A 12,544-nucleotide genomic window follows, 5' to 3' on the forward strand; every position below is an offset into this window, starting at 1 on the left:
TAAGTTCCCAGGAAATCATTTAACAAACAAATGTAGAGACCTGGCCAAAGGATGCTCCATTAGTATACCAGATAAACAAACCCTAAATACTTGGTTTTAAGTTTTCCAATACAAGATTATCGGGGATCTAATTTGTGCCAAGTTATTTCACCGACTAATCACCTGTTAGCAGTGTGGGGTGACCAAACACAACTTGAACTCATCACAGGTAATGAACTGAATTTTGCAGGCCAGATCATTTCTTTTCTTTCCTCTTGCTCTTCTTTCTTCTTTTACCAAATTTTAGAATCCCTCAACAATAGTTTTAACTTTTTATGTTTCTAAACTTGAAATATATGGAATCAGACTGTTAGGTGGAATTCTGCAATGTTCTCTCTTCCCTCCACAACATGTTCCTGAGTAGAACATGCAGCTTTAAGTCGTTTCTTTTCACAATGCATTTTTCTACAACAGATAGACTTTTAGGTTGTCCCCAGTTCTCTGCTATTGGCAACATTTTGAGAACATTCTCATACCTATCTTTTGGTTCACGTATTGTGCAAGAGTTTCTCTAGTCTACGGTAAACACCTAGAAGTGCAATTGCTGCGGCATACTATATGTTCATATTTAATACCAAATTGTTTTCCGAAGTGGCTGTACCTATCCACATTCCCTCCAAGCAGTACTACGTCTTCTGGTTAGCCTATAGTTTCTCTTTTATTTTTTTTTTGGAGACGGAGTTTCGCTCTTGTGGCCCAGGCTGGAGTGCAATGGTGCCATCTCGGCACACTGCAACCTCCATCTCCCGGGTTCAAGTGATTCTCCTGCCTCAGCCTCCTGAGTAGCTGGGATTACAGGCATGCGCCACCATGCCTGGCTAATTTTTGTATTTTTAGTAGAGATGGGGTTTCTCTATGTTGGTCAGGCTGGTCTTGAACTCCCGACCTCAGGTGATCCACCTGCCTCAGCTTCCCAAAGTGCTGGGATTACAGGCGTGAGCCACTACGCCCGGCGGTTAGCCTATAGTTTCTCTATCACACTCTGCTTAGTAGGAAGAGCCTCAGAAAAAAGCTGGTCTGATAAATGATTTTCTTGGTTTTGTTTTTAACTATCTAGGGGGCTTCTTTAGAGGAAAACACATAGGATATCCACTTACCGAGCAAAGGGACTTTATTTTGCAGCAACTCACAGTAGCTTGTGGTGAGAATTCCAATGGGATTACTAGGTACGAACCGTCCTTCTTTTACTAAACGTTCACACGTCCGCATTAAAGTCCCTGAGAACTGAGACGGATCAACTCCATAGTCTCTCCAGCCTCCTACACCATCTGCAACCCCTGAAGAAAAAAAAAAATTACAGTAAAAGAACAATCTTACCAACTTCTCAGGAATTCTTACCTCTGTTTTCTCCTAACAGTTAATTTCACTACATGCTACTAGATACATTTACTCCAAAATTCAGAATAAAAGGCACTCACGTTTAATGTATTCTACACTAACACTCCTAAGCCACATTCGCTACTTAGAATTTGGCCTTTCATATACTGATGAATAAACTTTAGAGCTACCACAGGGTGGCATTGCCTACCAGCCAAGAGTTCAATTTCAGCAGGATTAGCATCTGTGTATAGACATATTTGTGTCATTAATACTTTGTTGTCTTTTATAAGAATGAAAATTGATTTTTAAGCAAAGTGCTGATGCTAGTGACGATACAATTGAGTCAGAGCTGGAGATCACAAAGAACATCAAAAGCGGCAACCTTTTAACTCCAAACTGGTCAATCACTGGGAAATAAAGAACAAACTTGAGAACATATCCCATCCCCTCTCCTTCTACCCTGTAGAGGGCGGTACTGTTCATACAACAGCCATTCCACACGTGGCTACTGAGCACCTGAAATGAGGGAAGCCCAACTTGAGACATGCTCTAAGTATAAAACATACAGTGGGCCGGGCACGGTGGCTCACACCTGTAATCCCAGCACTTTGGGAGGCAGAGGCGGGCGAATCACGAGGTCAGGAGATCGAGACCATCCTGGCTAACTCAGTGAAACCCCGTCTCTACTAAAAATACAAAAAATTAGCCAGGCGTGGTGGCAGACGCCTGTAGTCCCAGCTACTCGGGAGGCTGAGGCAGGAGAATGGTGTGAACCTGAGAAGCAGAACTTGCAGTGAGCCAAGATCGTGCCACTTCACTCCAGCCTGGGCAACGGAGCGAGACTCCATCTCAAAAAAACAAACAAAAAACCACACACAGTGGATTTTGAAAACTTAGTATGAAAAACAGTAAAATCTCTTTGGGAGGCCGAGGCAGGCAGATTACCTGAGGTCAGGAGATCGAGACCAGCCTGACCAACATGGTGAAACTCCGTTTCTACTAAAAATACAAAAAATTAGATGGGCGTGGTGGCAGGCGCCTGTAATCCCAGCTACTCAGGAGGCTGAGGCTGGAGAATTGCTTGAACCTGGGAAGCGGAGGTTGCAGTGAGCTGAGATCGCGCCATTGCATTCCAGCCTGGGCAACAAGAGTGAAACTCCATCGCTCTGTCACCAGGCTAGAGTGCAGTGGCATGATCTCGGCTCACTGCAACCTCTCCGCCTCCCGGGTTCAAGGGAGTCTCCTGCCTCAGCCTCCCGAGTAGCTGAGACTACAGGTGCGTGCCACCATGCCTGGCTAATTTTTTTGTATTTTTAGTAGAGAAGGGGTTCACCGTGTTAGCCAGGATGGTCTCATCTCCTCACCTCATGATCTGCCGGCCTCGGCCTCCCAAAGTTCTGGGATTACAGGCATGAGCCACTGCGCCCGGCCCCCAAAATCTCTAATTTTTATATTCATTACTTAATCATATTTTGGGCCAGGCATGGTGGCTCATGCCAATAATCCCAGCACGTTGGGAGGCCAAGGTGGGAGAATTACTTGGGCTCAGGAGTTCAAGACCTGCTTGGACAACACAGTGAGTCCCTGACTCTATTAAAAATAAAAAAATTAGCCAGGCATAGTGGTGTGCACCTGTAGTCCCAGCTACTCAGGAGGCTGAGGCGGGAGGATTGCTTGAGCCCCTGTGGTTGGCGCTACAGTGAGCCATGATTATGTCACTGCACTCCAGCATGGGTGGACCAGCAAGACCTGGTCTCAAAAAATGAAACAGAAGAAGACAGAATATTTTGGATATAATGCACCAAAGAGAATGCATTATCAAGACTGAGCTCACCTTTCTTTACCTATTTTTTTTTTTTTTTTTTGAGACAGAGTCACGCTCTGTCGCCCAGGCTTCTGGAGTGCAGTGGCGTGATCTCAGCTCACGGCAACCTCTGCCTCCCAGGTTCAAGCGATTCTCCTGCTTCAGCCTCCCTAGCTGGGACTACAGGTGCTCGACACCACAACTGGCTTATATTTTTAGTAGACACAGGGTTTTGCCATGTTGGCCAGGCTGGTCTCAAACTCCTGACTTCGAGTATTCTGCCCACCTCGGCCTCCCAAAGTGCTGGGATTACAGGCATCAGCCACTGCATCTGGCCAAATTTCACCTTTCCTTTAAAAAATTAATTATTTTTAGAGACAGTGGCTTGTTCTGTTGTCCAGGCTGGAGTGTAGTGTTACGATCACAGCTCATTGCAGTCTTGAACTCCCAGGCTTAAGTGATCCTCCTACCTCAGCCTCCTGAGTAGCAAGGACTACAGGGTTGTGCCACCACACCCAGCTAGTTTTTGTTTGTCTGGCAATACAGAGACAGGATCTCACTGTATTGCCCAGGCTGATTTTGAACTCCTGGGCTCAAGTGATCCTCCTGCCTCAGCCTCCCAAAGTGCTTGGATTACAGGTGTGAGCCACCATGCCTGGCCTCTTTTTACTTTTACTTAATATGAATATTAGGAAATTTAAAATTACATATGTGGCTCACATTGTATTTCTACTGGATAGTACTAGTATAGAGATTTTCATAGGCCCAAAGAGTTGCTGATGAGTTCAGAGTCTGCTTAAGGCTCCTTTATCAAGAGGAAATTAGTGTTTACGAAAGTCAATAAAATATCAAAGCCATCATACAATCTTCTACTCAAACTCTTGCAAAACACCAAGCTATTCTTTCCAACACTAAAACCAATTTCTATCTACTAAATTCAAAGACACTGAGAGAAAATGTCAAAAATATACACTATTAAGGCTTTAAATGGCCTTTCTGGAAGGATCCATAAGAAATATTAGCAATGGTTGCTTTAGAAATAAGGAACTGAAAACGATCCATGAACAAAATGGGAATTTTTGCCTTTTACTTCATACCATTCTGTATTGTTTTATTTTTATCATGAGCATGTATCACGATTTTTTAAAACAGGGATTTTATAATTTTTAAAACTTCCTGAGCATGAAACATTCTTCCCATATACCCATTTTTTGTACATTCAACTTTAAGAATGTATTTGGTACAAAAGTAGTAGAGTGCCTATATATACATCCCTGAAAAACTGGCTTAACATGAATTGGACATGTGAAACTATTTCTCTGGGGATGGCAGTTATCAAAAAGAAAGGGAACACATCGTGAAAAAGTAAGAGGAAACAGAATTGGAAGACATAAAGAAGGCAACAAATAGTTTATCACCACTGGGACAGCAGCAACTTTCCCCACCTATGTGACCAACCAATAAACCAAATTTCACGACAGGGCAATTCCAAATTAGCTAATTAAAGTAATAAAAAGTCTGGGATTGGTTTCAAAATATTTAAGGGGTTGAAGGGGGAGTGACAGAAGCACAGATGAAATGAGACTGGCCATGAATGGATAGCTGTTGAAGCTGAATAAGAAGTACACCCATCTCTCTACTTTGATATATATTAGAAATTTTCCATAACACAACATTTAAATAATAACAATGATAACACGTTTAAAAAGAAAAAAGATCCTTTTGCCTGCTGTGTGGAGAGCAAGAGCGGAAGGAGGAGTTTAAGTAAGAGATCCATTTCATAGTCCACTTTCATAGTCCACTCGCAATCTGCTGGCAGTGTGGTTAGAGGCGTGCAGACATCTGGTATCCATGAAATAGAACACGTGGATTGAGGGGTGAGGGAAAGAGAAACAGCCGGGCTAACTAGGGATCTATCTTACAAGGAACAGCACCATTTCACTCTGTTTTTCAAGGAGTTGTGAAGAGGTCTGGGAAACTTATGTTAAGAGAATTTAAGATCATTTCAATAGGAACTTCTTTGGAGAAACTCTTATTTTACTAGGAGTAAGATTTCACCACAATTTAAAACACAACAATTTATGTTAAAACACAGAATATAATGATAAGCCTTGCAACACTATCTGATGAATCACTAATTCTTTTCAAACCACTGCCTGCTTCAGGGAAGAATTTCGTCTTAAGTAGTCTCTGGTACAACTACAATTAACTTTAAATACAAATTGGTTTCATCTGCAAATGCGCTTCACAAGAAAACCATTAAAATCTAAGATAACATTTAGAGTTGATCCTCGATCCTTGCACTCACTAAATAATCTGTCAGCAGGTTGAATCTGACCTGACACAGCCCTTCAACATTAATCAGATTTCTCCCAGAATAGAGCGCAACCTTTTGGGCACCTGTTTGCTTTTTTACACGAGCAAAGGATGCCAAGCAAAACACCACTGACCAAATCTCTTTAGGGGAAAAGAGAAATTCAAAAAGCATATAAACTCTTCAATAAAGCTGTAGGGAAAAAAGCCTTAATACAATACATATATATAACTAAGTTATATAAGGGGAAGAGTTGTATTTGGGATAAGAATCAGACTAAAACTAGAATAACCTACTACACGTACATATGAAACCTAATTTTATTCATATTAGGTGGTTGTTTCTACACAGAAGTTAATATGTCCTTTATTGCATAAGCAAAAGCTTCAGACTGCAAAGAGCAAGAATACCCTTTAAACAGTGGAACTGATCCAGATACAAAGGGAAATTGCATTCAGAATACATTTCAAAGGTAAAGAAAACTAACTGTTAAAGGAGAAATTGCTTAAGATCCCAAAGATGGCCGGGCGCGGTGGCTCACGCCTGTAATCCCAGCACTTATGGGAGGCCGAGGTGGGCGGATCACGAGGTCAGGAGATCAAGACCATCCTGGCTAACACAGTGAAACCCCGTCTCTACTAAAAATACAAAAAATTAGCCGGGCGTGGTGGTGGGCGCCTGCAGTCCCAGCTACTCAGGAGGCTGAGGCAGGAGAATGGCGTGAACCCGGGAGGCGGAGCTTAGAGTGAGCCGAGATTGCGCCACTGCACTCCAGCCTGGGCGACAGAGCGAGAGTCTCAAAAAAAAAAAAAAATCCCAAAGATGTCAGGAACACAACTATCAAACAGCAAAGGATAAGAATAAGAATACCCTAAGAGCAAATGGAGGCCACACGTGGACCACCACATTGTGCACAGTGCGCTAGGAAATAAGAGGGCTGAGAGAAAGCCGGTCTCTGAGAAGCTCCCCTGCTAGTGGGGAGCTAGACTTCTCACAGAGAAACCAGACAAACGGCTCCCATAAATACTGCTGCAGGAGGGTCAGCAGCCAGTGGTTAAGTGCTTACGGACACCACGAGAATGCAGCGCCTCAAGAACAGTGCCAGCCTGCTCTGAAAGTGGCATTCGGATAGGCCCTGGCAGGGGTCAGCCAGACTTCCACTGCAGGGAAGGATAACAAGAGGAAAAGAAAGGCAGACAACTAGACACTGGGGCTTGGGTGAGCAGGGAGAAGCTGAAAAATGAAGGGCAGTAGCTAAAGTTGTAGAAAATCAAGAATGCCAGTTCAAGAACTCTAAAGTTCTTTATGCTACTGACCTGTGCTGTCTAACATGGGAGCCACTAGCCACATGTGGCTATTGAGTCTAAAATCTCACTTGTTTGGATTGAGAAGTGCTTGCTATTAAGTGTAAAATACATTCTGGATTCCAAAAACTTAGTACCAACAAAAGAAAAACTAAAATGACTTAGTAGTAGTTTTAAGAGATGGGGTCTCGCTCTAGCCCAGGCTGGGGTAGTGGCCTGATCATAGCTCACTGCAGTCTTGAACTCCTGGGCTCAAGTATTCCTCCCACCTCAGCCTCCTTAGTAGCTGGGATTACAGACACACCCTGATACACCCAGCTATTTTTTTTTTTAAGTTTTTGTAGAAACAGGGTCTCACTATGTTGTCCAGGCTGGTCTCAAACTTCTGGGCTCAAGCAATCTCACACCTTGGCCTCCCAAAGTGCTGAGATTATGGGCATGAGCTACTGGATCTGGCCAAGTTTAATATATGTATTAGGCATACTCAAGAGGTTAACAACGATAATAGAACAATTATAACAATATACTATAATAAATGTTGTGTGAATGTGGTCTCTGTCTATATTACTGTTAGGTAATGTGGGTGTATTAGTCCATTCTCATGCTGCTATGAAGAAATACCTGAGACTAGGTAATTTATAAAGGACGGAGGTTTAATTGAGTCACAGTTCTGCATGGCTGGGGAGGCCTCAGGAAACTTACAATCATGGCAGAAGGGGATGCAAACACATCCTTCTTCACATGGCAGCAGGAGAGAGAAGTGCTGAGCCAAAGGGGAAAAGCCCTTTATAAAACCATCAGATCTTATGAGAACTCACTATCACAACAGCAGCATGAGGGTTTATGGGGATTATTATGGGAACTACAATTCAAGATGAAATTTGAGTGAGGACGATGCCAAAACACATCAGTGGGTAATTGAAACCTCAAATAAGAGGGAACTACTGTTTCTGGATTTGGGGAATTGGAAAGCATTGATTATTCTACAGTTGGCAAAGGTGTGTAAATGCCTTTAAAAGACATTTAATTCTGTCTTGGGTATGTCAAACTTCAGGTGCCAGCAGGGCATCTTTGTGGAAGTGTTGTGTATAAAGTGAGGAACTATGAGTTTGCGGCTGGCAAGGCAAGTTGGGGCCAGAAAATCTGAGAATTGATACCTCAGTGGTGAACGAGATGCTCAGGTAGGGTATCCAGTTTGTCAGAATGATATAATCTCTATGGAGGTAGAGAGAAGTGAAGCTAAAAAGTAGGCTGAATTAATAACTAGAAGGGCCTTGAATGCCAAGATAAAGAGGTTGTACCGAATATAGAAGCTATTTCCTTTAATTCACTGTAATCATCTTACGTCTCCATTAATAACATTCTGTGAGCACACATCTAGCTTAAGTGTTTCCTTTGACCCAAAACCCAATTAAAATCACTATTAGATTAAGATAATGGTTACATATCAGAAATAGCTGAGCAAAAGATTGAGAAGAGACCATAGGGCACAGAAAAATCCTTTAGTGTTGTTTGTTTTTGTTTTTAGAGATGGAGTCTCACTCTGTCGCCCAGGCTGGAGTGCAGTGGTGCGATATTGGCTCACTGCAACCTCCACTTCCCAGGTTCAAGTGATTCTCCTGCCTCAGCCTCTCCAGTAGCTATCACGCTCGGCTAATTTTTTGTATTTTTAGTAGAGATGGGGTTTCATCGTGTTGGCCAGGATGTTCTCAAACTCCTGACCTCATGATCCGCCGGCCTCAGCCTCCCAAAGTGCTGGGATTACGGGCGTGAACCACTGTGCCCAGCCTAGTTTTATATTTTCAATGGAAATGTCAGTTTTCTGAAGCAAAATGAGCAATTAGAAAATAGTTACAGTATTTATGTTTTTACAAAGTATTTTATTAGGTTTTCCACAGACTGATGTTTTTTCTTTTTCTTTTTTTAACAGCATCCTGCTCTGTCACCCAGGCTGGAGTGCAGTGGTGCAAACACAGCTCACTGTAACTTCGAACTCCTGGGCTCAAGGGATCCTCCCACTTCAGCCTCCAGAGTAGCTATGACTACAGGAATGCACCAACACACACAACTCATTTTTAAAAAAAAATTTTTTGTAGAGATGTGGTCTCATTATGTTGCCCAGGCTGGTCTCAAACTCCTGGGCTCAAGTGATCCTCCTGCCTCAGTCTCCCAAAGTGCTGGGATTATAAGCACAAATCACCATGCCTGGTTTCTACAGTTAAGAGTTAAAAAGGGAAGCAAAAAGAGTAATTCTGGGTGTCTGCCATCATTAAGTGTTTATAAGAAGAAAAAAAAATTTTTTTTTTTTTTTTTTTTTTTAAAGAAATGGGGTCTCGGGCCCAGCATGGTGGTTCACGCCTGTAATCCCAGCACTTTGGGAGGCTGAGGTGGGCAGATCACTTGAGGTCAGGAGTTCAAGACCAGCCTGTCCAACATGGTGAAACCCCGTCTCTACTAAAAATACAAAAATTAGCTGGGCGTGGTGGTGCGTGCCTGTAATCCCAGCTTCTTGGGATGCTGAGGCAGGAGGAACACTTGAACCTGGGAGGTGGAGGTTGCACTGAGCCAAGATTGCATCACTGCACTCCAGCCTGGGCGACAGAGCAAGACAGCCTCAGGGGAAAAAAAAAAAAAATGAGGTCTCACTCTGTCACCCAGACTGGAATGCAGTGGTGCAGTAATAGCTCACTGCAGCCTCGAACTCCTGAGCTCAAGAGATTCTCCCATTTCAGCCTCCCGAATATCTGGGACTACAGGCATGTGCCACCATACCCAGCTATTTATTTTTTGTAGGGATGGATCCTCGCCATGTTGCCCAGGGTGGTCTTGAACTCCTAGGCTCAAGTGATCCTCCTGCTTCGGCCTCCCAAAATGCTAGAATTATAGGAATGGGCCACTGAGCCCAGCCAAGAAGAAAATTCTTAAGCAATTTTCATTTTTCTAATTAACATGTTTTTGTCTTTGCCAAAATGGTATAACCATGTAAAATGGTAGTTATGACCAGGCGTGGCAGCTTATACCTGTAATCCCAGCATATTGGGAGGCTGAGGTAGGACGATTGTTTGAGCCAAGGAGTTCGAGACCAGCCTGGGCAACATAGCAAAACCCGTCTCTACAAAAAAATTTAAAAATCAGCCAGGGATGGTGGCACACACCTGTAGTTCCGGCTAAACAGGAGGCTGAGGGTGGGAGGACTGCTTGAGTCCAGGAGGTCAATGCTGCAATGAGCTGTGATCACACTACCTGCACTTCAGCCTGAGCGACAGAGCGAGACCCTGTCTCAAAAAAAAAAAAAAAAAAAAAGGTAGTTATAACCAAATGATAGCTATCTTAAAAATCCTATCTTCCCAGCCGGGCGCAGTGGCTCACGCCTGTAATCCCAGCACTTTGGGAGGCCGAGGCGGGTGGATCACAAGGTCATGAGATCGCGACCACAGTGAAACCCCTTCTCTACTAAAAATGCAAAAAAAATTAGCAGGGCGCTGTGGCGGGCGCCTGTAGTCCCAGCTACTCGGGAGGCTGAGGCAGGAGGATGGCGTGAACCCGGGAGGCGGAGCTTGCAGTGAGCCGAGATCGCGCCACTGCACTCCAGCCTGGGCGACAGAGCAAGACTCCGTCTTAAAAAAAAAAAAAAAAAAAAAAAATCCTATCTTCCCAATTACACAGTCACCTAACTGTGTAATTGCAAAAGGCTCACTATAAGAAAGACTTCTGAACTAGTCAAAATCAGCAAGAGCCTCTCCAGTACTGTCCTCCATTAACAGCCATCAGCATGAGGTTGCAATTATTTTAAACCCCGCCTACTGCACTCATCTTCAGACTGACATGCAGTTACCTACAAAGCAAACGTTTTCTAGAAGAAAGCGATGCCTAGAGAATAAATACTAAATTTCAATTTTAATATAAGCATCAATGAAGAAAAGCAATTTGATTTTGTCCAAAAATGTATTTAATGTACACTCTGGCAGAATTTCAAATATTAAGTAGTATCCAAAGGTAATAGCTTTATTCCTTGCATCTTTGATGATCTCAAGGCATCTTACATCAAGCCTTGCATTCCAAAGAACCATACTGGCTCTACATGGATTGTCTTTCCATCAGTGAAACACATCTCCTGCCTACTAAGATGGGTACTTGATAGTGAATTGAAACTCTAGAGGAGAAACTGAGTAAGAATCTGGCAGGATCACCAGAGTTGCATAATAGAAGTATCAGGAGACCCTCTGCACTCTAAGGAATAAGGGTATCTGCTTTTACAGACTTTCTGCAGTAAGGGGCCATCTAATGAGAAAGGGGGCTAAGCAATATTTATTGCAGTACGACAGCCATCTTTTAAGATGCTGAGGCTTTTCAAAGACTATAGTGTTCTCAGAGTCAACCTCATTTGTCTAAAGACATCACAGCATGAAGCACTATAACTAGAAAAAAAATGAGATCAGAGTAGAAACTCAATTTCCTATCCAATGGAACAGATCACATTTATATCAACATTTCTTTTTTTCTTTCTTTCTTTTTTGAGATGGAGTCTCACTCTGTGGCCCAGGCTGGAGTGCAGTGGCACAATCTCAGCTCACTGCAACCTTCGCCTCCCAGGTTCAAGTGACTCTCCTGCCTCAGCCTCCCAAGTAGCTGGTATTACAGGCACCCACCACCATGCTTGGCTAATTTTTCTATCTGTAGTACAGACATGGGGTTTCGCCATGTTGGCCAGGCTGGTCTCAAATTCCTGACCTCAAGTGATTGCCCCTCCGACACAGCCTTGGACTCCCAAAGTTCTGGGATTACAGGCATGAGCCACCGCATCCAGCCTATATCAACATTTCTTAAACCTCAACTATTTGGGCATTTAAGAATGCTCCCGACAGGGTGCAGTGGCTCATGCCTGTAATCCCAGGCATGCGGTGGGTGTATCATTTAAGCTCAGGAGTTCGAGAGCAACCTGGGCAACATAGTAAAACCTCCGTCTCTACTAAAAATACAAAAAATTAGCCAGGCATGGTGGCACACGCCTGTGGTCCGAGCTGCTTGGGGGACAGGGGTAGAACGATCACTTGAGCCTGGGAGCTGTGATCGTGCCACTGTACTCGAGCCTGGGTGACACAGCAAGACCCGCCTCAAAAAAACCCCCAACAAAACAAAAAACACTCCCGTGATTCAGGACTGTGAAATGTTGTATCTGCAAATAATTATCCCAAGGGGAGAGTCGCTTGAGCCAGGACGTTAAGGCTGCAGTAAGCTATCACTGTGCTACTGCAATACAGCCTGGGTGAAAGAGCGAGACACTATCTCTATTTTAAAAATGAAAAAAATTAGCCAGGCCTCGTGGCACATGCCTGTAGTCCCAGCTACTCGGAAGGCTGAGGCAGGACAATCGTTTGAACCCAGCAGGCAGAGGTTGCACAGGGAGCCGAGATCGCACCACTGCACTCCAGCCTGGGCAACAGATTGAGACTCTATCTCAAAAAAAAAAAAAAAAAAAAAAAAAAAAAAAATCCAAAATGAATGAAAAGCAGGATTACTGAAAAAATATATTCAACAAATATATTCTGTCAAGTTATACAGAAAAATGCCATTTGCTTTTTGACTAACAACAGTCCTTTCAGTTCTATGGAGGTAAAATTATATAGATTATGCTGCACTTCCTGTTTTAACAAGCAAGTGAAATACTCCCTTTGCAAGAAGTTTCCGGCCCAGTGCCATGGCTCACACCTATAATCCCAGCACTTTGGGAGGCTGAGGTGAGCAGATCACTTGAGGTCAGGA

The 12,544-nt window shown here is 43.4% G+C and overlaps 1 protein-coding gene across 1 annotated transcript in view; it reads right to left on the bottom strand.

The window, feature by feature from the left end:
* The window catches only part of PPTC7 (PTC7 protein phosphatase homolog), a 49,143-nt gene that overhangs the window by 16,659 nt on the left and 19,940 nt on the right, over positions 1-12,544 (bottom strand). Inside the window, exon 2 of the mRNA XM_030821378.1 lies at positions 1,137-1,316. Coding sequence (XP_030677238.1) covers positions 1,137-1,316 — 180 coding nt within the window. The remainder of the gene's footprint in view (positions 1-1,136; positions 1,317-12,544) is intronic.

The sequence above is a fragment of the Nomascus leucogenys genome, chromosome 10 (genome assembly GCF_006542625.1).
Source record: "Nomascus leucogenys isolate Asia chromosome 10, Asia_NLE_v1, whole genome shotgun sequence".
Classification (NCBI taxonomy): Eukaryota; Metazoa; Chordata; class Mammalia; order Primates; family Hylobatidae; genus Nomascus; species Nomascus leucogenys.